The sequence below is a fragment of the Poromitra crassiceps genome (assembly GCF_964638095.1).
Source record: "Poromitra crassiceps genome assembly, chromosome: 21".
Classification (NCBI taxonomy): Eukaryota; Metazoa; Chordata; class Actinopteri; order Beryciformes; family Melamphaidae; genus Poromitra; species Poromitra crassiceps.
The window spans coordinates 17,474,435-17,501,934 of NC_139638.1; the positions used below are offsets into that span (position 1 = coordinate 17,474,435).

General features: G+C 45.4%; 4 protein-coding genes across 4 annotated transcripts in view; 2 read left to right on the plus strand and 2 right to left on the minus strand.

Annotated features, from left to right (window-relative positions):
- Positions 1–4,352, plus strand: part of rnf208 (ring finger protein 208) — a 13,304-nt gene extending 8,952 nt beyond the window's left edge. The window contains exon 2 of the mRNA XM_083657851.1: positions 2,157–4,352. Coding sequence (XP_083513977.1) covers positions 3,282–4,064 — 783 coding nt within the window. The 5' untranslated portion in view covers positions 2,157–3,281 and the 3' untranslated portion in view covers positions 4,065–4,352. The remainder of the gene's footprint in view (positions 1–2,156) is intronic.
- A 985-nt stretch (positions 4,353–5,337) lies between these two features.
- On the minus strand, positions 5,338–12,969 carry LOC310795774 (uncharacterized protein). The gene is made up of 6 exons (XM_083657848.1): positions 12,225–12,969; positions 8,440–8,817; positions 7,999–8,182; positions 7,769–7,848; positions 7,505–7,602; positions 5,338–5,661 (listed from the first exon to the last, which is right to left on the minus strand). Exons 1-6 carry the CDS (start codon positions 12,936–12,938, stop codon positions 5,580–5,582), a joined length of 1,536 nt encoding a protein of 511 aa, XP_083513974.1. The 5' UTR covers positions 12,939–12,969; the 3' UTR covers positions 5,338–5,579.
- Positions 12,970–15,298: 2,329 nt separating this feature from the next.
- Positions 15,299–18,594, plus strand: cimip2b (ciliary microtubule inner protein 2B; the record flags this gene model as incomplete). Its single annotated transcript, XM_083657354.1, has 6 exons — positions 15,299–15,363; positions 16,474–16,700; positions 16,806–16,954; positions 17,496–17,619; positions 17,725–17,937; positions 18,500–18,594. The coding sequence occupies 6 exons, from the start codon at positions 15,299–15,301 to the stop codon at positions 18,592–18,594; spliced, it is 873 nt and encodes a 290-aa protein (XP_083513480.1).
- Positions 18,595–21,085: 2,491 nt separating this feature from the next.
- LOC310795303 (AP-4 complex accessory subunit RUSC2) overlaps positions 21,086–27,500 on the minus strand; it is a gene marked incomplete at both ends in the record, with an annotated part of 9,080 nt that continues 2,665 nt past the window's right edge. Inside the window, 8 exons of the mRNA XM_083657355.1 lie at positions 21,086–21,194; positions 21,853–22,525; positions 22,659–22,705; positions 22,838–22,943; positions 23,101–23,275; positions 24,478–24,554; positions 26,176–27,216; positions 27,404–27,500. The exon at positions 27,404–27,500 is cut by the window's right edge and continues 30 nt beyond it. Of these exons, the coding sequence (XP_083513481.1) occupies positions 21,086–21,194; positions 21,853–22,525; positions 22,659–22,705; positions 22,838–22,943; positions 23,101–23,275; positions 24,478–24,554; positions 26,176–27,216; positions 27,404–27,500 (2,325 nt within the window). The remainder of the gene's footprint in view (positions 21,195–21,852; positions 22,526–22,658; positions 22,706–22,837; positions 22,944–23,100; positions 23,276–24,477; positions 24,555–26,175; positions 27,217–27,403) is intronic.

Below are 27,500 nucleotides of genomic sequence, written 5' to 3' on the forward strand. Positions count from 1 at the left end.
TGCATGAAGCCTGAGCAGAGGTTGGGGGCAGGAAACCACGGAGAAGTGCGTAGATAAACAAACCATAAATAGAACCCAGGACCCTCTCTTCTCTTCTCTTCTCTTCTCGCTCTCTCTCTCTCTCTTCCCTCGTCATGTAGGTCACCTCCTCTGCTCTCCTCTTTCTCTCCCTCCATCATCTCTGCTGCTGACAACCACGCACAGTGGAACAAAATCATCTTTCCCTCTCTGCTGTGTTCTGTGCTCTGTTGTGTTGGTCTGGCTCAAAATGGTACGTCCAAACACTCAAACTGCAACTGTTTCACACGCATGTCACTGTCAGTCTGTGGCGAAACGGCCAGCGCCACCGTCTGTATGCATCAGAGGATGTGAATGCGTGTTGACAGGACGCTTGTGGCATGAGAAGAATAGGAACAGGAAGTCAACAGCGTCATAATCACCTGCTCGAACCAGTCACTGTTCAACTGCCAGGACAGGCGTTGATGTACAGCTCATTTTCAGTTAGTTTATGTGCTGAAGTGGAAAGTCTCAAAATAAATGTGTATATTTCAATTTACATTATAGGCAAATTGAAATATACAACCCTAACCTTAAACCTAACCATAACCCTTAAGCAGCTGACTCTGATGTAGTCTTAAACCTGAACAGAACCCTTAAGCAGCTGACTCTGATGTAGTCTTAAACCTGAACAGAACCCTTAAGCAGCTGACTCTGATGTAGTCTTAAACCTGAACAGAACCCGTAAGCAGCTGACTCTGATGTAGTCATAATAGTAAGAAATGCACGGGTCAAAACCACAGTGCCGAGGCAATGGACGTGACAAATATTCTGGTACCGTTTTATGTGATCATTTTATTTATGAGCGAGAAGTAAAATAGTAAAATGATGAAAGCGTCACACAGCCTGTGGCGGTTGTGCAACAGCAGCTATTACTTAAGCTGTCTAGTCCAGCAAGTTAAGCAAACGTAGGTATGTCAGTTGTCAAAATGAGTTCTCAAAAGCACCCCAGTTTTCAAAATAAGCTGCTAATTGTTTGCAGTTGGGAGCCCAGTGATGGTTAGTTGAAAAATAATAAAAAATAATAAACAAAATAAATTCTCTCTGCTGTGCCATTGAGCAGGGCTGGGGGAGGCCTCCCCGGGGGGGCTTCAAGCTGTTTTATTATGGAAGGCAAAATATTGACAAAATATTAGGTTACATTTGACTGTTTCTCCCACTTTCCCAGTCAGAAACAAATGAATGCCTTCAGACAGATGTTTGTATGTATTTGATGTAGTCTGAAGTGTCAAACAGCAATATCAGGCTATCTTGGCTCTATTGTTGAGTGTCTATGTGATCAAATAACTTAATCGTGATCCCATAGGCTTCCAGAAATTGAGCGAGGGGCGTGTCTTTTCCCAAGCTTTGTCTGGGGGGAGGCTCACAGTCTCACACTTTGAAAACCCTATAGAGCAAGTGGCAACAAAATATTCATCTTAAAGAAATGCCTCACAAAGGCACGACTTCTCTCCACTTTTCCAAAAGTCGAAAGTAGCCAAAACATGAGACGTGGATTTAAAGGTTTGTGCTTGTTAATTAGCCTGTATATAATATCAGAAATATTCTAAAATCACAGGAAACATTTCTTAGATGTATGTAGACAAACAATGTTTTCTAATGATATAAATTAAATCATTTCCTCGCCAAACTATCATCTTGCAGCCAACATTCTTCCATGGATTTCACATGATGAAGATGATGCATATTTTCATCTTCATCATTGTATTTCTATTGTTTCATGATCATCTTATCGTTGCTGTCAGGCAAAACTCTCGTATCTCCATTTTATATGATTTTGACGTTTTCATTTCAGTTGAACGTTTCGATGCTCCTCTAATGGTTGAGAAGCTTCTCGGACATCTTGTGCTGACGAAACCTCTCAAAACCCACCGGAGGAAACAGTCAAAATGCATCGTCATCCAGCTAAAAAACAAAGGGCCCTTTTTTCATAGTTCCTGGAAACTTGACATTTTGGAGATACGCTGTTTCCACCTGAAAGTGGTGTGATGTTAAAAGCTCTCAGATGTGCTGCCTGAGCAGAGATGTGTGTATGTTATGCTCAGAATAGCAGGATGTTCACTCAGGCCCTCTTCTTCTTCTCTTTATTCCCACTCCAGGTAGCTGGACCAAGACATCTTGAGGACTGAAGAACAGAGACAAGCACAGAGGCATCCTCCAGACTGTTATCAGCTCTTTGGCTCAAGTGGGAGGACTCTCTGTCTGAAAGTCAAGCGCCCCTTCACTCCCACCATCGAGGAATTCAGGAGACCCGCAGCAACAAGGGAGTCATTCCAGCAGCTCTCCCTTCCCACCTCTGGAACGTTGTAGAACACCTCCCAAAAAAGACCTCCCTCCTTATCAGCAAGCCACCAAGAAGGTCACGGGGGTCACCGGGACCATATTGGACCAAGACCAGAGAGAGGAGGAGGCTGCTGGAGGTGGTTTCCTTGTTTCTCACACACTCAAGGCTAGTGCCTAAAACAGGAAGTAAGTACTGTGGTTTCAACAAGAACCAAAACCAAAAACCTGGTTTGAGAAGGCGAGAGTTTCCCTTTGGCAGGCCACAGGATACAGCGTAAGACGAGACCTCTTGAACTGCCTCTCGGAACTGCTCAATCCCTCTACTTTGTGAATGCAGAAATCCACCAAACCCGACTGTATGTGAATAATGTGAACATCTATGTACATCTGAGATTATTTATTGGTGTTATCACTGAGTGAGAACATATCTTTGTGTGCTAATAATTAGTCAATGTGTATGAATATACATTTCTGCAATTAGTCTTGAGTAGAACATTGGAGACAGCACAGAAGCATCAGCGTATGTCAGTAGAAACAACAAAAAAACTACCTTGAAGTAGTCGACACTGGTTAACTACCCGTGATTAACTGCTGTAACCACGAAGCTGGACTGTTAAATCACCTGTGCTTATCATCTATGCTGACGGTGTTGTTATAGGAGATAGTGGGAGATCCAGACAGGGGGTGCTCGCTCTGGCTGTGCTCCTACACCTGTCTGCCCCTCACAAAGACTCGGGCTGAGGGGAGCACCCAGCGGGGGGGGGAGATCTCTGAGAGGAACATGGACAGAGCCAACCGTCCTCACGTCCCCTCCAATGGCTGACTTCAAGCGCGTCGGAACACAACCGCATCCCCGCAGCAGCCACACCTAGGCAGGGGCTGAGTCCAGCCACAGCCCCTCTCTCTCTCTCCCAGAACACAGATCTCCAAAAACGAGCCGAATGTCCTGCCTCAGGCGCAACACCGTCACCATCCCCATGGACACCGTCAAGATCATCCAGTCGGAGAAGTTCCCCAGAGAGTGCCCCGTGCCCGTCACGCAGCCGCGCTACGCCCCGCCCCCCAGGGTGGCGTGGGATGGCGGCGGCGGCGAGGGCGAGATCATCGTCAACCAGGCGTGCAGCGACCTGACCCTGGAGATGGCGCCTCCTCCCCGGCCGGTCATGGTGGTGTCGTCGCCGGCCCCCGTGACCCGCCGCGAGCAGAGCTTCCTGGCCCAGCGCAAACCCAGCGCCAACGAGATCTGCTACCACCAGTTCCACTACAAGATGGAGGACGTCATCGTCAACCAGTACGTGCTGCGCTCCTCCTCCACGTCCTCGTCGTCGTCGTCGTCCTCCTCGGGACCCGTCATGCCCTGCGAGCCGCTGGACTGCCCCACCTGCGGCCACACCTACAACTTTGCGGGCAAGCGTCCGCGCATCCTCTCCTGCCTGCACTCGGTGTGCGAGGAGTGCCTGCAGATCCTCTACGAGTCCTGTCCCAAGTACAAGTTCATCTCGTGCCCCACGTGCCGGCGCGAGACGGTGCTGTTCACGGACTACGGCCTGGCTGCCCTGGCCATCAACACCAGCATCCTGAGCCGTTTGCCCTCTGACCCCAACGGGCCCGTGCAGTGGGGCGGCGAGCCCGACCGCAGCTGCTACCAGACTGTGCGCCAGTACTGCCAGTCGGCCTGCACCTGCCAGATCGCCAACCCCCTGTCCTCCTGTGGCATCATGTGAGGCAAAGACTCGACGCTGCCCCCCACTGTTCTCTTTGACCCGCTACACCTCTCTGCCAGCCCCCCTCTCTATCTCACATACATAAATCCCTCCACAGACGTATCTTATATATATTTAATAGCACAGATGGATGCTGTGTGGGACTCATGGATCTCGATGGGACAACTTGCAGATAAAACAAACGGAGAAATATAGTAAATTAAATGTATTTTATGTATGGACTCAAATCCGACTTCACCCTCTCTTGTTTGGACGTGTTTGTCATTGACATCTCTTTAACATGGGAATGCCAGGGGAGCTCTATCCCCCAAAACCTAGGTGAATAAAGATTAAACAAATGATGAAACTACGCCTCTGTCTGGCCTGGGCTGGTATTGCAGTGTCTGCCAATAGATGGAAAGGTTTGTCTTACAGTGTGTTGACTCCCATCATCTGATTAAGGGAAATGTGCCTCTTCTGGGATAGGACCATTTTTAGATTTTTGCAGGGGAGTCTATAAATAAGAGCACTGCGCACAGCAATTAGAAAGATGGTGGTGATGGTGATGCCTCTCCTCCTGAAACTGATGAGACTCTTCTTCAGACTGAAGAATCTGATGGGTCTGTGAAGACTGGGTGGAGAAGGTGAGGTGGAGGGTGCGAGACTGTCAGCAGCAAAGTTGGGAGGCTGAATGGGCTAGAAAAAAGCATATTTAAGAGGACGACAGCCATCTGATTGGCTTACAACGGCGGGTGAAAAGCAATGTGATAGGCCTACAATGGAGGTGTGAGAGGTGCTATGCTATTGGATAAAAGAGACCAGGTGGTAAAAACAGCTGAATATTCAATGAAGCCCGGAAGTTGACAGGTTTATTTTGAGCGTGTGAGCAGATTTGAAGGGGTGGAGTGAAACTGAGGAAGCGTAAAGTGCAGATTATAATCTTCCTGACTGAACCTTCGTTAGAACTTGTGACGATGCATGTATGTTATCTTGCAGCAGCTGCAGAGACAAAATTATGTTTTGATCATAAATAATCCAGAACGGTATGTGCATTATAGACTTATTATATTATAATATACAGTGTATGTGCATTATAGACTGTTATTATATTATAATATAGAGTGCATATTCTCATTCTGCAGCAAACCAAGAAGAAAAGGACAAAAATACAAAATTGAAGTTCTGCATGAAGCTTTGTTCCGCCATAAGGAATCATGATTATGAATATGAGACAAAAACGTCAACACAGTATATGGCAATTATACCGATATATGCATTTATATTCTGTCACAGTTTTATGGGACATAGTGCTATAGCCTACATGAGTATAAATAAGGTGCAATGTACAATAAATAACCATGATGGTGAGTTACATCACGTGGATGAAATAGAAAGGCAGTTTGAAAGCTAAACTGACATGCAGCGCTCTGCTCATCCCTTTCAGGGAACGCTTTGTGTTCATCAGAGCTGCAACCCAAAGTCCAACAATCATGACAGAACCAGTGTGGTCCATTCCATAGACTGTCAATGGTCCATTCATGCAGGCAGGGTTTTCCTTCGCCTCCTGAACAGCTGGCTCAACCGCCGTCTGGTGCTGTTCTTCTGGGGCATCTGTTGGCTGTACGGACAGACAGGGGTAAACAAGGAGTCAGACAGGGGTAAAGCTGTGTTCACACCAAGATATTTATTTTTCGCTCTGTCGCTTGGTTCAACCCTTTGGAATCGCTCTGTCGCTCTGTTTAAATCGCTCATCAACAGGCACACGATTTGACGGACATGTGGGGGCTATAACGTTACGCAATGTCATGATATTTGTCCACTACGAGCCACCGTCATTGTTTACAAGCTAAAGCCTATCAGCGTGCTCCTAATGCGAGCTCCATACCGGTAGTACAGACTTCACTTCATGTCAGCTGTCAGCCTGTCAATGCGGTTTGTTGCCACACAATAAACCAGCGGTTTGTTCCAAGCCAGTGTGATCCTTGACTCGCTCTCACACGGCAGCCAATCAGCTATGAACAGCGAGCGACTGATGCCAGCGTATTTTCGCTCGAGTTGGGATATTTCATCTCGAGCGACGAGCGTATTTTCTCCCTATCGCTCTGTCTCTGCCGCTCGGACGCCCAGCGATTTTTCTCCCAGGCGAATATACGCTCAATCGCTCGTTTGCATTGACTTTGTATGTAAACTCGACGCCAGCGAAAAACTTTAATAGGTCGGTGTGAATGCAGCTTAACAAGGAGTCAGACAGGGGTAAACAAGGAGTCAGACAGGGGTAAACAAGGAGTCAGACAGGGGTAAACAAGGAGTCAGACAGCGGTAAACAAGGAGTCAGACAGCGGTAAACAAGGAGTCAGACAGCAGTAAACAAGGAGTCAGTCAGGGGTAAACAAGGAGTCAGACAGGGGTAAACAAGGAGTCAGACAGGGGTAAACAAGGAGTCAGACAGCGGTAAACAAGGAGTCAGACAGCAGTAAACAAGGAGTCAGACAGGGTTAAACAAGGAGTCAGACAGGGGTAAACAAGGAGTCAGACAGGGGTAAACAAGGAGTCAGACAGGGGTAAACAAGGAGTCAGACAGGGGTAAACAAGGAGTCAGACAGCGGTAAACAAGGAGTCAGACAGGGGTAAACAAGGAGTCAGACAGGGGTAAACAAGGAGTCAGACAGGGGTAAACAAGGAGTCAGACAGCGGTAAACAAGGAGTCAGACAGCGGTAAACAAGGAGTCAGACAGCAGTAAACAAGGAGTCAGTCAGGGGTAAACAAGGAGTCAGACAGGGGTAAACAAGGAGTCAGACAGGGGTAAACAAGGAGTCAGACAGGGGTAAACAAGGAGTCAGACAGGGGTAAACAAGGAGTCAGACAGGGTTAAACAAGGAGTCAGACAGGGGTAAACAAGGAGTCAGACAGGGGTAAACAAGGAGTCAGACAGGGGTAAACAAGGAGTCAGACAGGGGTAAACAAGGAGTCAGACAGGGGTAAACAAGGAGTCAGACAGGGGTAAACAAGGAGTCAGACAGGGGTAAACAAGGAGTCAGACAGGGGTAAACAAGGAGTCAGACAGGGGTAAACAAGGAGTCAGACAGGGGTAAACAAGGAGTCAGACAGGGGTAAACAAGGAGTCAGACAGGGGTAAACAAGGAGTCAGACAGGGGTAAACAAGGAGTCAGACAGGGTTAAACAAGGAGCCGTTAGATGGAGATAAAGATGGAGACACTGGAACTAGTAAGATGAGAGGCGGGTTTTGAATGGGACAGAGAGGGAGAGTGTGTTGAGAGGAACAGATGACTGAGCCAGCAATGCCTCTACACCTACTGTGCATTAGCTTTGGACCACTGCCTCGTGTGGCCGGCTGCCATATTGGAGCAGCATAGACATTTCCTCAGAGCATCCTATGCATCGTTTGAGATGAATATGGCTTCCTCCCCTAGAGGTCACTGTTATAAATGCAGCATCTCACCCGCTTGTCTCTGAATCTGGCTTAAGGGCCGACTCCTCTCTTCTCAAAGATGCGACCTTTAACCTCCGGGTTTTAGTCACCTCTTCCTCCTTAAATTCCTGGGGAGACGCATGCAAGATTGGTAGATCAAAAATGCTGGCAAATCATTAGATACAGAATGTAATTGTATAGTTGGTGTTTTTATTGTTTTTATTTGATTTAATACTGCTATGGTATGAGGTTGTCTTAAGTAAAAGATATGTGTTGTATGTTGATGTATTTTACCTGTGTTTCATGCTCTTCTTCTTGTTCAAGCAGGTCATTGTTACTCCGATGCTGCCCCCTAGAGTCTGGCTTCAACTTTCCTGCAACAAACAACAAACCCTCAATGGCAATGCTATGGTGCAGGGATATATCACTCCTTTCAAGATTGGCAACATGTTTCCAAATAAACAGACATTAAATAACCAAACATAGATTTCCACTAAAGGACAAGGGATTAGAAGATGACTCACTTAAATGTCCTGCCAGGATTCTGGTATCTGATGCTGACCTCCTCCGGAAATCACGGTAAGCATGAGGATTCAGCTGCTGTGTTCCACTGGGAATGTGCTCCACACCTGCAGGTTCAAGTCTTTGACAAAAGTCATCTTCCTCCGTAACAGCTTTGTAGTCACACAGACGAAGGCCTTCTGGAGCCTAAAAGAGTCAAATGTGAGAAAGAACATTTTGTCATTTTGTAATCTTATTGGATTGAAATTGGAAAAATCCTGTCATGCCCACATCATGCTCATCAGCCTGCAGATTGTGGCAATTGAGATCACTTCTCATTTGCCTTTTTGATGACACCTAGTGGTCACTCACTAACCTCCACTAGATGTAATCAAAAAATAAACAAATGACTCGAACACCGATTAACTTATCAGCTCAAACAAATCCATACCATAATACTTTACCTGGTTTGCCTGCTTGGCCCGATGTTCCCGGAGGGCATCCATCTCCGTCTGTAACCCACGGTTACGCATCTGCAGCCTGGCGATTTCCTCCAACATCCGGCACACCTGCTCCAGGTAGCTAAGCCCCGGACTCAGTAGCTCCCCCTGCTGTTCACCACGGTCCTGCACCCGGGACACCTGCTCCAGGTAGCTGAGCCCAGGACTCAGTAGCTCCCCCTCCTGTTCACCACGGTCCTGCACCCGGCACACCTGCTCCAGGTAGCTGAGCCCAGGACTCAGTAGCTCCCCCTCCTGTTCACCACGGTCCTGCACCCGGCACACCTGCTCCAGGTAGCTGAGCCCCGGACTCAGTAGCTCCCTCTCCTCTTCACCGCGGTCCTGCACACATCAGTGAGTATGGAGAATGTTACCTTGCAACATACACAGCAGAACATCATGCGTGCAGATAGTCAACATAGAAGTCCAGTTTCTCATGCTTGCGCTGCCTCACTGTCACTCCATTCTTCAGGAAAGGTGTTGGAGAAATGGTGCAGACCTGCTGCAGTAGACCTGGGCTAGGGGAAATTAAAATACTGTAGACGAAAAATCTGGTCTTTGATGGATTATTAATTATGAATATTAACCACCTTCTCCTCTACTGCACAATAGAATCGAATCGAATAGAATCGAATGGAATAGAATAGAAGGTCATCTATTTTAGGGCAATGGACCACATAATAACAGGTAACCATTGTGTGTGTATAGTCACTTGGAGAGAGTTAATTTAATTTGGCTTAATTTAGAAGCCACAGAGAATAATTATGTCTGTTCATTTTCAGACATCCAGGTAATCGAAAGTTTTTAAAATAATTTATTTTAATCTCTTGTAATGCCTTGCTTTTACTTTGAAAATTGAAAATAAACCTTGATTAAAAAAATATATAATTTATTTAAAAAACACTGAAATAAAATAAAGAAGGTTGAAACAAGATGTTTCAGGGTTCATCCAAACACCACCATCAGTTGAGTGAAGGCAGCAGGAAGAAACTCTGGCACATCAATCCACAGCAGAAAGTCACATGACATGACGACGAGCACATGGCAGGAAGAGAATAACTCTAATAACTTGGCCTTTAAATGTCATGGCAGCAGAGAGCAGAGACATGCTGCACACACCCAGGTAATAAAACAACAACAACATTTAACCTGAATGAAACAGCAGTGATCCGAACCATGTTTCCTGCTCAATTACTTACAGAGATGTCAACACCTCCATGTGTTGTCGTCGTTAGCTAATTCCCACTTCCTGGTAGCATCATCACAAATGCAAAGATGCAAGGCAAGGCGAGTTTGTAGCAAATGTCAAACACACACAGAGGCTATTCAGAGGGCTTTACATACAATAGATCAAAGAAAAGAGCATGCAGAAATAAAAAATATATCAAAGTGACAAAGATAAAAGGTTTGTGTAAAAGAACAAGCAAAATGCATTATTAGGATACAAAGAACCCTCTGCCGATCTGGGGAGAGCCGAAACTGGCTCCATGCTTCCTCCGAGACATGGGCAGTTAGCCAGCCACTTCTTTTCACCTGACAGAGGAAGCTTCACCGGTAGGACATAGCACGTGGGAGGTTCACGCTATTCCAACCAGTTCCCCTCCCTCTGAACAGGCGCCCTTAACGACCAGAGGAGGAACCACATTAGCAACCAGGATATTGCATGTTTTTGGTGAAGGGGGTTCCTATATGAAGGAAACCCCCGGGAGGCACGGGGAGAACATGCAAACTCCACACAGAAAGGCCCTTTTGACGACCCCACCCGGGCGGTGGGCATCGTCCCAGGTGGGAATCGAACCCACGACCTTCGAGCTGTGAGGCGATAGCGCTTACCACTACACCACCGTACCTCCCCAATCATAGATGAGCTTATGAAGGATCCATAGAAGCAGAATGGACTATTTCCGGTGGTCTCTTACCCCGATGTTCCCTCAGACAATACCAGAATAATTGCAATTTAAAAGTTAAAGGAATCCTTCACTTCTCAAAACAGCTTAATAAAGAGTCTCCTTCGTACAAGAGTCTCCTATAAATAAGAAATTATTTGTTTAAGTGTTTCCTTATATGGTTATAGGGATTTCCCCCCATCATCTGTGTGAAGACATATCTGTCACACTTGACAGAAAGACAACAGTCTTCACACAACACCCACGCACACACACACACACACGTGCACACACACACACACACACACACACACACACACACACACACACACACACACACACACACACACACACACACACAGAGATCGGCAGAGGGTGTAGTAGCAACCAGGATAAATAAATTAAGTTAGCACTAATGAGGGATAAAATATAGGATAAAAAATCTGGGGGGGGGGCGGATAAAAAAAAATAAAAAAAAATCCCCCCCTTCCCTCCCAAATCCGTGGCGGGCCAAAACAAACAGAGCGCGCGCCAAACTTGGACCGTGGCCCCAAATTGGTCACCAGTGGAATAGAAGGTCATCTATTTTAGGGCAATGGACCACATTATAAGGTAACCATGTATATAGCCACTTGGAGAGAGAAGTTAATTTAGAAGCCACAGAGAATAATTATGTCTGTTCATTTTCAGGCATCCAGGTAATCGAAAGTTTTTAAAATAATTTATTTAAAAAAACACTGAAATAAAATACACACACACACACACACACACACACACACACACACACACACACACACACACACACACACACACCCATCTGGCGAGCACCCTGATTGGCCCATTCCTCTCATGCCTGTGGGCGAGCGCTCACCTGGACAGACTGGTTTATGGTCCTCAACACCAAAGAGGGACGGGGCATGAAAGACATGTCAGATGGATAATTACAAGCCTGCCTTCCTTTCAATTTCAACGCAGGTGTTGCAACCCTGTAACCCTTCGTTACACCTCAGTGACGTTCTTCCAGGCCTCCATCGTAAAACCTGGTTAAAAAACTCCTGAGCGTGATGGTACATGTCAGGGTGAAACTTATGTCACCGCATACTGGAACTCTCTGCCCCTCAACATCAGAAACTCAGACTCACTCACCTCCTTCAAAACCCAACTCAAATCCCACCTCTTCAAAACAGCCTACAATATCTGACTTCTACCTCTAACCACCATTCCATCTCTGCAATCTATTGATTTGTATTTGTTTTGTATCTGTATCTGTATTTGTTCTTGTTATATACTTTGTTTACTGTATTATGTACTGTTTCTTTGTATTGTAAAGCATCTTTGAGTTCCCCAGAAAAGCGCTATATAAAACTTATGTATTATTATTATTATCATTTTATAGGCCTCTTTTTCCCGAACAACCATCCCTGATATAGAAACCTGACAGTCTATTGCGGTGGTTCTCAAAGTGGCGTCCGGGGACCCCCAGGGGTCCTTGAGGGGGTTGCAGGAGGTCCCCAGCGAAAGGGGGATAATTTATTGTCACTATAATTCCATCCATAGTAACACAATGACAGAATGTATGGCTGTTTTGGTCATGGGTTTCATACACTTTCTGTAATGAAACATCTAGAAGCAAAAACCTATATATCAGATGGGGACAAAGTCTTAACAAATGGGGGTCCCTGGTCTGATTTGTGTCAGTTTCGGGGTCCTTGACGTGAAACAGAGAACCACTGGTCTCAAACTGATATACATCTCAACTGCTTTTCCAAAATGCTCCATTCCTATAGAGGTTTGAAAAGAAGCAGTTCAGATCATTACAGCATACAGCTATTGCAAAAGTTGTCCCCTACAACAGTAACTCACCTCTGTGTTAGTCTGAGCTGGCAGGTGATGATGACACAGGGACAGTGGTCGCCTACGTGCGTCTGATGAACTGATGACTGATGTCTCACTCGTTCCAAAGCTCTCTGGCCTTGTCTGACCTCTTAGGGTCACGGTGCTTGTCTGACCTCTTAGGGTCGCGGTGCGCCGCTGTTTGGCCAGAGAAGAGGAGTGAGTCCTACACCTGAGCAGCACCTCGTGTGGACGGGACGCGTCCCTCACACTCTGAGATCTCCCCTCAGTCCTCTGGAGCGCTCGCTCCACTTTCAGGTGCAAGGCCACGGAGCCCTCCTGAGGCACCCGAGGCGTCCCGGGACAGAGGCACAGCGAGGAAGAGGAGGCAGAAGATGACGCAGAGAGGACCGGAGACTGCAGCAGTGTCGAGGCAGCGGTGAGCCTGTCCTCCTGGCGTTCGGGCGTGACTGCGTCTATTTCGGTATTCCCCACGGACACAGAGGGAGAAGAAGGAGAGGAGAGCGGTGGCGTGTCAGAAGAACTGGCCATCTCCACTCCGGAGTCCACGGACTCTGAGCGCAGATTGGGCCCCGTCCCGGGAGGAGGAGCCGCCGGAGCGTTTCCACGGTCGCCGCCGGCGCCGACCCAGTTGTCCCGCTGCTGCTGCGGGTCCGAGCAGCACGGGACTCCGTCAGTGACCCACGTCTCCAAAAGGTTCCCAAAGCTCCTGTAGAGATTCATGGTCAAAAGGTTCCTCCTCTGCTGCTGAATGGCAAAAGACAACCCGCACAGAGAAGCAAGTCAGTGGCTCAGACAGACACAGCCCACGCACTGATGAAGTGATGAGGTGAGCTGCTGATATAGAATGTGAAACATCTCTACTGTTCCCGCCTCTCTGTTGGTTCACCACACCTCCTCATCACCTCTGTCACACACAGCGTGGAGCTGCTTGTTGATACTCGCTCTTTCCCGCCGCTGTCATTCCGGGCGGAAGGTGACTCACCTGACACGTCGTTTAAACTGTCTGATTCCCCCTCCGTCCATAACCTCAACGTTATAAAATGCACCCTTATAACGGGGACAAGTCATGACATGGCCATATGGAGAGATTCCACTGAGCAGTACATCTGAGGACTGCTGATAAAACAACAACATTGAGACAGAAACCACCCATTGATTGATTGATTGATTGATTGATTGATTGAGTCATTGGGGTCATGCTAAGAAATAGGAATGAATGACTCATTCATTCCTATTTCTTAGCATGACCCATTTATTCAAAATGAGTACAAGTATGAGACAGGTAACATAGATAGTGGACTTGGATATAAGTAAGGATAGTGACGTGTGTGTGTGTGTGTGTGTGTGTGTGTGTGTGTGCGTGTGTGCGTGCGTGTGTGCGTGCGTGTGCGTGTGCGTGCGTGTGTGTCTGTGCGTGCGTGCGTGTGTGTGTGTGTGTGTGTGTGCGCGCGCGCCGGAAACACTAACACGTCATTTCGTCACTGTCAGACCAATACAGTACAATACATAAGTGAGGTTGAGGTTCCTGGACTTTGTGGAATGTGTAGATTAGACATACCTCTCTGCTGATAGGATCACATTCTCCAGGTGAAGTGAAGGCATCACTCACCCGGTCAGCAACACAGATTTAATCACACACTAAATAGGAGTAGCTGTCACTTTGCCGCCGAGTTATTTTGAGCGATCGTACCACAGTCTGGCTGTTTGCTAAAGCAGATTGTCTTTGTCCCATTGTCCTATTCCTCCATGCATGGCAGAGGTTTGACTCTCCTGTTTTGCAGCAATTGTTTTATTTTATTTTAATAGGTTAATAACCAGCTCAGTGGCCTTGTGGTCCGAGTGTCCGCCCTGAGACTGGGAGGTCGTGAGTTCGATCCCCGGCCGAGTCATACCAAAGACTATAAAAATGGAACCGATTTGCCTCCCTGCTTGGCACTCAGCATCAAAAGGGTTGGAATTGGGGGGTTAGATCACCATGTGATTCCCGAGCGCGGCGCACGCTGCCGCTCACCGCTCCCCCAGGGGATGGGTCAAATGCGGAGAACAAATCTCACACGTTGTGTGACAATCAGTGGGACTTTACCTTTACCTTAATATCATCTTCAGTTGTGGAACTGAAAACAGAGCAAGACATAGATTTATTTATTTATTCGTTTGTTTGTTAATTTATGTATTTATGTATTTATTTATTTATTTATTTATGTATTTGCCTTTTGTTTATGTTTGTATGTTAAAGGAATAGTCCCCCACCCATTACTCTATGGGTCTACTTTGAGACCGCTGCCAAGTTGTGCTGGCAACATCCCTGTGTCACACAGGCCGTGTTATACGGACGAACAAAATGGACCTGTTTCATTTGGCATGAGGCCATGCTGAGGGTGAATAATAATAGTGTATATTATGACAGAATTTTCATTTTTTGCGCGAAATATTCCTTTAAGTCAATCCTAGACTATACCGCCTGATGCCCCTAGGTGTCATCATTGACATTCCTTAAGATGCTCTGACTATGTGGACATTTATTCATTTATTAGGCTATTCTTTAGACGCAGACAATAAATTCCAAAGTTGATCTGAGCATTGTTGCTCAGCGTCATATGGCCTAGTTTTTCTATTCCACTGCGTACGTAGGCTTGTTCTATACAAAAAGATGGTGAATCATTTTATTTTGAATCCAAGGTCAAATCTCTTTACAGGCCTACAAAGAGCCTCTGCTGCTTCCTTTTTGGACTTCTACAAAATGAACAAACTATAATAAATAAATAAAATCCACCTATAACACCAGGCTACCATGAAGTGCATTGGAGACACTTGGAGGAGTAGAGCAGCCACACTTAAAATCACTGTGGGTATATTATAGCTCAAGACATAAAGCCTGTGATGCGGCTATAAAGAACGTTTCTGTGTTTCTGCATTATGTTTTACAACTGTGGCCCACAAATGGAGCTTTGATAATGTCAGATGTGTTGTGCTTGATTCTCTCTAGCAACCAGTCAACAGCAGCAGCAGCAGCAGCAGCAGCAGCAGCAGCAGGGAGAGCTGCTTCAGGGTCAGTATCAGGGTTAGTATCATAGGTCAGTATGGAGAAATTCCCCCCTAAATTTAGCAAAGTTCTGGTGACACCTGATCCACATTACATACCAAGGTGAGTCTGCCTCTTGAAACTAAGAAATAATAACAGCCAATGATAGGCTTAAAAGAAGAAACAATGTGTGTGTGTGTGTGTGTGTGTGTGTGTGTGTGTGTGTGTGTGTGTGTGTGTGTGTGTGTGTGTGCTATAGACTTGTTCATACATTATTTACATATACTGTAGCCTGCCTATCTATCTATCTATCTATCTATCTATCTATCTATCTATCTATCTATCTATCTATCTATCTATCTATCTATCTACCTATCTATCTATCTATCTATAATAAACATACTACCCTATGTTTATTATAGATTATATATTAGTTTATATATTATATAGTATATTATATTATATTATATTATAGTTTAGTTTATATATTGTTGTGTAAATGTGTACAATTGCAAACGAATTGCACTGTTTAACGACCCACATGTGGCCTCAGCTCATTATGAAACATTAAAATATATTATGTAAATTAGGAAAATGTAAATGAAGCTGATATAGAGAATCCTCCTTATAGTACACCTTAAGAGGCTTGAATCTAAAGCTATCTAAAGCTGTTGAAATGATAGGTCTCAGAGAGTCGGGGTTCGAGGGGGTAGGGGGAGTGGCTAGGGGAATGTGGGTGGAGGGACGGGTGGGGTGGGTCAAAGAAGGGGGCAGGGCTAGGCAAAAGCGGCTGTAGGAAGTTTGTAGAGAGTCGGAATTTGAGGGGTCGGTAGGGGGAGTGGCATGGTCAGGAAGAGGCGGGGCCAGGGAATAGGGGTCGTAGCTACGGATAGGAAGGTTGTAGAGAGTCTGAGTACGGAGGTGGGTAGGGGGAGTGGCTAGGGGGATTTGGGTGGTGAGAGGGGGCGTGGTCAGGAAGGGGCAGGGCTAGGGAAAAGGGGCCGTAGCTAGGGATAGGAAGGTCGTAGAGAATCAGGGTTTCGAGGGGTGAGTAGGGGAAGTGGCTGGGCGAATGTGGGTGGGTTAGGGTAGTGTTATAGGGGTACGACCATTTTCCATGTTGAAAACAATTAGCCGTCTTGTTGAGGTACCCCCAAACATGATAAAGCTGAATGACCATTAGCACTGTGTAGATGTTGTTGGACTTTGTCATTATCACCACTGTGCTGTCAGATATGCGGGGTACTGCCCACAGCTGAAGTACCAGCTGGGTCAGACCTACGGCCAGCTCACTGCCCAGCTGCTCACCAGTCCAGAGGTGACACACTCCAAGCACCTGGTCCTCCACACGGGCCTGGTACCCTCCACAGAGTCTGACACTGGGCCGCGGGACGACGGCGTCTGGAGGAGCAGCCATGGCAAGCAGAGGAGCGTGGAGAGGATGATACCAGGATACACAGGTAGAATCACGCACACATGTGTGTCACACAACAGAGTCTCGATGCACAATCATGGACGACACCTTTACAACGCATTTGAGTGTCCACTGTTTGTTGCTTTTATAGGCTTTATTCCCAAAAGGCAGAACTATTTTGCACGTAGCTACACTGAAACGTGTCGCGAAGCTCTCTGCAAGTTTGACCGAGACCAGAGGAGGAGGGTTCGTCTGCAATCAACAGACCTGCCAGTTGTCAGCAACTACACTAACACACAAGTAACCTCTCTCTCCCCTCTCTCTCTCTCACTCACACGCACGCACGCACACACGCACACACACACACACACACACACACACACACGCGCGCGCACGCGCGTTGACACCCCTGAACAGGGTCACCCATGTTTAATAATCCATGTTGGAGAGCTCCGGTGTCATTCATTGTAATAGACTCCACTTTACATCAAAAGCTGCTGCAGTCATAGAGAGTTTTCAATAAAATCACCCACAGATTGATCAATTATATCTGAGACTCACACTCACTCAATATACTTTCTTGTTTGGAGACTGATTGGAAATGTCAGCAACAACATACGACCGTCTGAGATGCGTAATCCGTTTTCTTAGAAGATTTTTTATTTACCTCCAGAGACAACTTGTGTCATTTTTACCGTGTAGGTTTTAAATCATGCTTTTGTCAATTTAAACCATGTTTGCATAAACTGTGCTTTTTTTGGTGTATTTTACTGTCACTTCATGACCTACATACAGTACTCTGCATCCAACAGTATGTGTTTGTGGGTCTCTCTCCACTAAGGCCCAGAAACTAAACACCCCTCTGACAGTCATCTGCAAAGATCTGCCCTACAAGAGCTCCTGGAAGTCCTTGGAATCACCATACGTCATGGACGATGAAAGCCCACACAAGTACTTCATCTCAGGTACAATCAAGAGGCAGAGGTGTTAACAGCTTTTTTTTCTTACACAAGTACAGATAAGCCAAAGATGAACAGTAAGATGGCTCACCAGTTGATGTCTTTATCCAGGGTTCACAGGCTATGTGCCAACCTCTCGTTACCTAATTGGCACCGGTTACCCTGTCACTACCAACAAGGCTCTGATCCAGTTTGGGAAGCAGTTGCAGAGTGACGCCGCCCCGCGAGGCGTCCCGGGTGAGACGGGCCACACTCTGCCTCCCATCCCCACCATCTACCCCTCAGCCCGGGGCCTGGTGCCGTCATACACGGGACACGTCCCGGGTCTGTCCTGATCTCTAAGCAACACATCACACACACACATCACACACACACAGACACACACATCACACACACACGCACACACACACACATTAGAGCGGTGATTCTCAAACCCGTTTCACATCAAGGATCCCTCATTGAGCCACATTAGAGGGACAGACGATGATGAAATCTGTCAAACTTGATTTTAAGAAAATATTTTTTTATTGTCAGATATGAATTTGATCCCAGAATCCCACGAGTGGTAGAGAGATAACAAAGAAACTATGATCACAACAGTCACTCTTCTGCAGAACATTCTCTAATTCTCTAATCGCGTTCACTTGTTGTCAATGAAAAAATGGTGACGTTTAACAATCAGGCAGTTTGCTGTCAGGACCCCCTGAAACCCCTTCACGGACCCCTGATGGTCTCCGGGCCACACGTTGAACACCACGGCTCTGGTGTCTCTTAAAGACTTATTATACAGATGACTTAGTGAACTGACTTAACATTCACTCTATCACAGCAGGGAAACTTAACGTTGATGCGTGTCTAAGTAACTCTGTAGCCTACCATCCTACAGGATATAACTTCAGGTATGGACATACCTTTGGCCAACTTACCCACAATGCACTGGAGTTGAGCGACACCAACAGGAAGCTTGGGGGGAAATCATAGAGTAAAAAGGCCAGCAGACCACGGTGCAGATGAATAAACAGTTCAAGTAATTACTGGCATGGAGTTATGAAATTATTAATATTAATGAGGTTATTAGAAAGTCCTTACATCCCGATGGAAACAAGTTTGTGCTCAAATGAATTAATCAAATTACTATTTGAGGAAAGCATATCATATCATATTTCTATCCCTCTGTATCGTAGTGTAACACCATGCATGCTTTTGTGCGGTGGGGTTTATATTGTAGATTCTACAATATTGAAACAATTGAATATGTTAAGTCTTTATTCACAGAAGTTGATTGTCACTGGGCATTGGAGGAAGCATTCAAAGGTTGAAGGGGAAATGAAGCTAGGTGTAATAACTTCCCAGATTTCACATTATTGCAGTACATCAAAAATAAATGAACACAACAAAGGCAATTTTTTTTTGGAATAAAATAAAATAAACCTTTGTTGTGTAGCTTATTACCAGTCTATCAAAATATACCTGACACACATCTATATACCTGAAACAACCACACAATGGCTTATATTTGTGCAATTGGACATACTTCACCAAGGAGACATACTTACATATTTTCCCAAACTAATATGCAGGCATGAAAACATGGAAGTTAAAGGAACACTCTGCCCATTTTCAACCAGCTTTGTATCATTAGAACATCAGTAGTATATCAGAAAACTGTAAACGGTTTTGAAGTCTGTCATTTAATTTGACAGTTATTGAGTGTTAAAGTGTGGACCAGTGACATCACTGGTCCACACTAACTCAAATTAATAACTCATTAACTCAAATCAACTCTCAATAACTGTCAAACTAGATGAATGACTTCAAAACCATCATCTAGTTTGACAGTTATTCAGAGTTGATTTGAGTTAATGAGTTATTAATTTGAGTTAGTGTGGACCAGTGATGTCACTGGTCCACACTTTAACACTCAATAACTGTCAAATTAAATGACAGACTTCAAAACCGTTTACAGTTTTCTGATATACTACTGATGTTCTAATGATACAAAGCTGGCTGAAAATGGGCGGAGTGTTCCTTTAAGAGGTGAAACAAGCACTTACTCAACTAAATAGTACTACTGTAGCAGTCTAGCACCTACTAGTGTTGAACTGTTGCACCTAAAACCATGCTGAGAATCAAAAACAACAGAATACAACAAGCACAATCCATTACAGGAGGCTCACACATGGCACTAGTAAGAGCGTATTGCTTGCTTTTTTCTCATATCAAATAGAGCCAAAGTGGAACGTCACTTCCTGCTTCAGCACTGTACCAGAGATTTTCATCCACCATTTATTTCCCCACAGACATTTCGTAAAATGCTTATAAAAATCGTTTTACTGGTTCAAACCAAACGGTTCAGAAGTATTTAGAAACAGGAGAGACCACATAACATTTCACTCGGACCAAAATGTAAAAAAATGTGGGTTTAAAGAAAATATATATATATATATATATATATTTTTGGTCCGAGTGACATGTTCTATGGTCTCTCCCGATTCTAAATATAGCTGAACCGTTTGGTTTGACCAAGTACAACTATTTTTATAAGCGTTTTACGAAATGTCTATGGGAAAATAATTTGCGGAAGAAAATCTCTGGTACAGTGCTGAAGCAGGAAGTGACGTTCACTTTGCCTCTCTCTTGATGAAAGGTACAGCAGTGGAAAGGACTGGCAGATATATAGTACGAGTTTTGAACTACAAGAATGGTAGGTCAAAGGTCACAGTCTAAGGCAGGTCAATTTTCACCGACATTGATTGATTGAATTGTGCCTATAGGAGAAATGGCGAGGAGAGAGTGTTTACACAGAGTGTAAATGCATATTCAGCTGTAGGGACACATCCAAAGCTTTCTTTAACTCATGCTGTTACAAAACTCCTACGTGGATCTGACTGACTGTACACTTTGTGCTTTCTGACCAGTAAGTTCATGTGAGTGAGCACCGTGCTTTAAAGTAATGCTATCAACTAAGTATCATGCGGTTAAAGGAACACTCTGCCCATTTTCAACCAGCTTTGTATCATTAGAACATCAGTAGTATATCAGAAAACTGTAAACTGTTTTGAAGTCTGTCATTTAATTTGACAGTTATTGAGTGTTAAAGTGTGGACCAGTGACATCACTGGTCCACACTAACTCAAATGAATAACTCATTCACTCAAATCAACTCTCAATAACTGTCAAACTATTCATCATTCATCTAGTTTGACAGTTATTGAGAGTTGATTTGAGTTAATGAGTTATTCATTTGAGTTAGTGTGGACCAGTGATGTCACTGGTCCACACTTTAACACTCAATAACTGTCAAATTAAATGACAGACTTCAAAACCGTTCACAGTTTTCTGATATACTACTGATGTTCTAATGATACAAAGCTGGTTGAAAATGGGCGGAGTGTTCCTTTAAGATTTCTTCTTCTTCCCCGAACTAAAGAGTCTCGACTTGGTCTTCCACCCTCAGGTTACTGTGATCCTGCTAGTCTTTGTCAATGTGAGCTTCACCCAGCTTCACTGACCACACGGACTGGACCAACAGTCCAAGCTGTGATCGGTCCAGATGCAGCCACTCTGATGGTCGCCTACCCCTGTGAGGAGGCAAAGAGAGTGACAGTGTCAATCGTTCAGATTTAGATCTCAATCTGACGAAACACTCAATCAAAGCTAGATCTGCGGTGAAGGAGACACACACGGTTTAGAGCAGTGGTTCTCAAATGGGGGTCCGCGAAAGGTTTTCAGATCAAATAAATAAATAATAATAATAAAAAAAAAAAAAAAAAAAAAAAAAATGCTACATGTTACTTATTCCTACTACTACTTCCTACATGGTGCTAGTCTATCAAAATATCTTGGCTGTCATTGATTGTGTTGCATAGTGGTTTTCTGTACTGTTGACAAATTGTGATATTGTAAGTCGCTTTGGACAAAAAAAAAGCGTCTGCTAAATGACGTAATGTAAATGTAATGGAATAAAAGAAAAGAAAAGTGCAAAATCTTCATAGTTCAACGAAAATAGTTTATGCTTTAAATCTAAAATGGCTCATGGATTACATTCTAATAACAAACCTATCAAATTAAAAGTCAAGCACGTTACCGTGGAAACAATTAAGCTTAGCCCAAAATCACAAATCAGAATGAGGGGGTCCCCGGGTATATTTTCTATCCTGTAAGGGCTCCTTGGCTGAAAAACATTTGAGAACCTCTGGTTTAGAGAACTGTAAAACTCAAAGAATGAGCTGTGCTTACCTTGTGGGCTGTGTCCCCCTGTGGCTCTGAGAAACCCTCTGTGTCCTGGAGGAAAGAACTCCAGCTGCTCCAAACAGTTTGGCCCAGCGCAGGCCGCCCTGAGGAGGACTCTCCTGCTGGACCTGAGGCTGTGATGACGGGTCTCTCTCTCCCCTCCTCTCTGCCTGCCTCCTGCCCAAACCTCTTTGAGACCGAGCGTCTGCATAACGGTGGCTACAGTCCTCCCCTTCGACCACACCTTCTACAAGGGTGGGTTGTCTCGGCAGCCACCCTCCAACAGGGGCTGAGCGTGGTCTCCTGGTGGCCGACTTCTCCGTGCGTTCCTGCTGGTGGAAACTCCACTTCCGAGAAGACACCGGGTGCAGATGCAGATCCGTCTGCCGTGACGCTTTAGTTTGTTTGCCGTTGTGACCAGCGTCCAGCTTTCTGTCGGCCTGCAGCGGCGGCCAGCTGGTCAGTAAGAGGGCGGAGCAAGGTGCGAGCGGAGGGCTTCCCTGCTCCTCACAACACAGCTGTCTGGTCTCCAGCAGCCGGTGCTCCAGCAGCAAGCTGAGGTCGAAGGGCAGCACGGAGAGCGGCTGCAGCAGGAGCAGCAGCTCCTGGAACAGTGGCTGACAGCGCTCTCGGGACATGGACAGGAAACCCCAGGAATGGTAGTGCGCTGTCACCACATCTGTGGAGAAGGTAAGAAGAAGGCGTGAGATAAATACTTTGGATCCAAAATAGACAATGTTATGTTGATATTAATAGATGATATTTGACAATTATTTAGAAAGCAAAGTGCATCAAATTGACTATCCAATCACCTTTTTGGCTCTGAAGGTGACTTAACCAGAATTCCAAAGCTCTCAAACTGAAAGAGAGTAAAATGATTAGTTGATCAACTGGTGCTGCTTCTACTTGCAGTAGTTATATATATATAATATATAAGATATATATATATTGTATATATTATATTATTTATATTGGTTGGTACGGTACTCACTTGAGCAGGCCCATGATGAAGGCTCTCACTCTCATGCAGTGGCTGCTGAGCTGGGGACATTGCCTGATTTTGGAGACCAGGCTGTGAAGGACTCTGGTAGATGGACCTGTAGTGGAGTTGGACAAAGACAAAGAGTTCATCAACAAGCCTACAATGTCCCACAGTAGCTACAATGCTAGGTGAACTGATTCAGAAGTACATTCATAACAGTTCTTAATCATGATAACTAAATGATACTGTATATTACATATATTTGCATTTACCTGACTGAGTACAGACTTCCACCGTGTTCCAGGAGTGGTTGCGGCGCTGTCCGATGATGAGATCCAGTTTGTGATCCCGAAGTCCGTCCTCTAAAATGTTCTGGATTGATGGACAAAAGTGTTCCAGGACCAGACCGGCGATCGTGGGACTCCGAGAGCTGTTACCCCGACGCATCTGTGGGAATAGGAAGAATAAAATGTTGTATCTGTATTACTTACATGCTCTCCCCCCCCCCTTCCCCAGCTAAAGTGAGTAATTTGATTCTGTAACACCCAGGCACGCTCTGTACTGTATATACTGTATATATATATATACTGTATATATGCTCAGAGTTCTTGTCTTTAGTCTAGCTGTGTGCTACTTCCTTGTTTTTTTGTTCCTGTTATATGACCTTCAAGTAAAGACCTTTGTTGCACCTAAAACCTTGCCAGGATGAGTAAGGGACTTCATTTTGGCACTTTTACATTTTGACACAAACATCTTTCAATGTGTCTTTTCAGCTGACTGTCCTGCTTAGTCATGAGTGTCCTGCTTAGTCATGACTGTCCTGCTTAGTCATGAGTGTCCTGCTTAGTCATGAGTGTCCTGCTTAGTCTCTGTCATGCTTAGTCATGAGTGTCCTGCTTAGTCTCTGTCATGCTTAGTCACGAGTGTCCGTCCTGCTTAGTCACGACTGTCTGTCCTGCTTAGTCATGACTGTCCTGCTTAGTCATGACTGTCCTGCTTAGTCATGATTGTCCTGCTTAGTCATGACTGTCCTGCTTAGTCATGATAGTCATGACTGTCCTGCTTAGTCATGACTGTCCTGCTTAGTCATGACTGTCCTGCTTAGTCATGCTAGTCATGACTAAGCAGGACAGTCATGATAGTCATGACTGTCCTGCTTAGTCATGACTGTCCTGCTTAGTCATGCTAGTCATGACTGTCCTGCTTAGTCATGACTGTCCTGCTTAGTCATGATAGTCATGACTGTCCTGCTTAGTCATGACTGTCCTGCTTAGTCATGACTGTCCTGCTTAGTCATGATAGTCATGACTGTCCTGCTTAGTCATGACTGTCCTGCTTAGTCATGACTGTCCTGCTTAGTCATGACTGTCCTGCTTAGTCATGATAGTCATGACTGTCCTGCTTAGTCATGATAGTCATGACTGTCCTGCTTAGTCATGACTGTCCTGCTTAGTCATGATAGTCATGACTGTCCTGCTTAGTCATGACTGTCCTGCTTAGTCATGAGTGTCCTGCTTAGTCATGACTGTCCTGCTTAGTCATGACTGTCCTGCTTAGTCATGAGTGTCCTGCTTAGTCATGTCTGTCCTGCTTAGTCATGTCTGTCCTGCTTAGTCATGAGTGTCCTGCTTAGTCATGGGATTCAATACCTTTTCTTCAGGGTCTCTGCTGCTGCCAAAATGAGCCATGATCAAATCCACTGCCCTGCTCACCGACCTCAGCAAACCTAGAGACGATGCAGGCAGACAGACAGATGTGTGAGCTAATGAGAAATGCAATCAACTTGTAATCAATGCTTCATTATGCTCTTTGGTAGGGTTGCAATGATTAGTTTATCGGCAAACATTTATCGTCAACTATTTTTATCATCGATTAATCGTTTAGACTACGGTAGTTTTTAAGAGGAAAATATGAAAATGCTCTTGTTGCAGCTTCATAATGTGAATATTTTCTGGTGTCTTCAGTCTTCTGACAGTAAACTGATTCTCTTTGGGTTGTGGACTGTTAGTCAGGCCAAAAGACATTTGAGGACGTCATCTTGGGCTTTGGGAGAAAAGTGAGCAACATTTTTCGCCACTTTGTAACATTTATAGACAAACGACTAATCCATTAGTCGCGAAAATAATCGAGAGATGAATTGACAATGAAGATAATCGTTAGCTGCAGCCCTACTCTTTGCGATAATACAAAACAGTTATACATTTCATACATTAGAAATGCTTCAGCACATAAATTGGGTCAATACATATGGGAACACTTTCAGAGTTCATGATCATATTGTAGGATGTGAAGGTGAATGAGAAAGTGTGCTGCCCATCTCAGACCAGCTTCACTTTATGAATGTCACGGTCAATTCTTTATGCATATCGAAGCCGCCTGCAGTAATGCACCCAGTGTTTCACTGCTGTTACAAATATCTCCATCACCAATTATTATCCATGGCAATAAGTGTTTTATTTTATATTGTTAATTTGCAACCATATGGCCACTGCCGTAGCACTTAAAATAGCATGATTAGCTGTATTATAAATCACAAGCGCTGTATCTACTGCAACATTCTCTCTCTGCCTCTCTCTCTGTCTCATCGGAAGCTTGCAGGCACACTGATAGGCTACAGAGCAGAAGGCTCAGCCAATCGTGTGCAGGGAGAGTTAAAAATAGGTCATGTTAGAGAGGAAGCCCCTTCAGGGTATTGAAGGCACCGCTACAGTACAGCCAGTTCTTACTGCTGCTCTTTAAAACAGCTCAACACTGCATACAGAATGCACTCATTTGTCATCGTTTTGTTCTCCAGTTTCATTCAGATTTCAATATGTCATATTTATATATGTTTTATATCAAATCAATGCAGTCTATGAGAAGCAACCCAATCGCCAGAATAAAACGTGGGCATTTTATGTGTCTGCAAGCCAGGGGTAACGTACAAATCTCAATGTAAATTTCAAACAAACCGGTTAATTTGAAAACCTCGCCACCTTTCCAAAGTTAAATAAAACAACTTTGGTTGTGTTTAGGCAAATAAAATAACTTGGTTAAGGTTATGATGATGGTTTTGGGTTAGGCTTAAATAACAAAAAACATTAAATGTGACTTATGGTTGAAATGTCAACTTTTAAACACGTTGGGTCGCGAACACGGCTCTCCGGTGTGAAAGGCAAGTGTTTAAATAACGTCGCTATACACGCATCTAGAAATGTTGATATAGAAGGTATTTTTGGTTCAGAATCAGAAAAATTGACATTCGACGTATCCGTGGATTGCAGAAACATACACTTGTCAACGTTGTATTCTGGTGACCAGGCTGTAGGGTAGAACATACATCACTCCACTCCTCAGCTGGCCCTCACCTCTCCTCTGCAGATGGCTGATAGACATGGACTCATAGGAGGTGTCGGGCGAGAGGCAGAAGTCCACAGGTGGCTTGTCGCTCCGGATCAGAGCTTCACTGTGCTGCCTCTGGTTCTGCTGCTCTCCACAGAACCCTGCAGAGTCCTGTGTGTGGAGCCCAGAGCCACAGAACCCTGCAGAGTCCTGTGTGTGGAGCCCAGAGCCACAGAACCCTGGAGAGTCTTGTGTGTGGAGCCCAGAGCCGGCCAGAGACAGCAGACAAGTCAGAGAGGAGAGAGGGACCACTGACCAGAGGGCAGCTGTAAGACCGCTTTGGAAGAAGCCAGACTCTGCAGCAGGTGCAGCTGCATATTGTGGTGACTTCTTCTGAGGTGGTGGTGGGGGTGTGGGAGGAGAGATGGATACCTGAAGGGTTAGATGATGGGTGTGACTGTTTGGGGGTGAAGTGGGTGGTGTATGAGACAACACTGAAGGGTAGGTGTTATCGGTGTGAGACTGGACTGGACTCTGCTGGGGGGTTAGGTTGACCAGGTCGTGGCAGGTGGCAACTCTCACGAGACTGGACTGATTTTGGGTTGGAGTAAATGTACTCAGGTTGGGGTTGATGCTGATTGGATTACAAAAGGTGTTTGGGCTCGTTTGATGTTGCGCCTGAACCAGTTTGGGCTTTGGGCTGGTGTGAGTTGGACCTAGGCTTGTTTGGGATCTGCATGGACTGATGCGTCTGCTGCGGCTGAAGCGCTCTGGGCTGGGCGTGCAGGTGGAGCAGGTGTCAGAGCTGGACGGAGCCTCTAGGAGGATGGGGCCATAGCTGCCCAGTGGGGAGGGCTGGAGGAGGCCGGTATGGCGCTGGCTGCCTTTGCCCTTGAACTGGGTGGCGAGCTGGGAGCTACTGGACTTGCTGCTCCTGATGTGACGCGTGTACTGATCCAGAAGACAGCCCAGGTGCTGGGCCTGGGGTTTGCCCGGGGGCGGCAGAACAAAAGGCCGTATTGGCAGTGAGGTGGGCCTCTGGGCCTTGCTGTACTGACCCACTGGATCTGCCCATGAACATGCTCCTGGTCAGAGGATGGGGGGGGGGGGGGGGGGGGGGGAATAGGAGGAAGAGATAGATTGTACAATTTAAAAAAGTTAAAAACTAAAAGTTGTAAAATTGCCATTTTACAGTTGCAACTATTAAAGCTAGCTAAAAAATAAAATAACTTTCTCTCTAACACATTGCCTTACCCATCTCTTCAGCAGCAGTGTCACAGTGCTCCTGGTCCACAGTCACAGGTGGCTGCATCATGGACATGGCGCGTGGACCTTGGCATGTTCTGCTCTG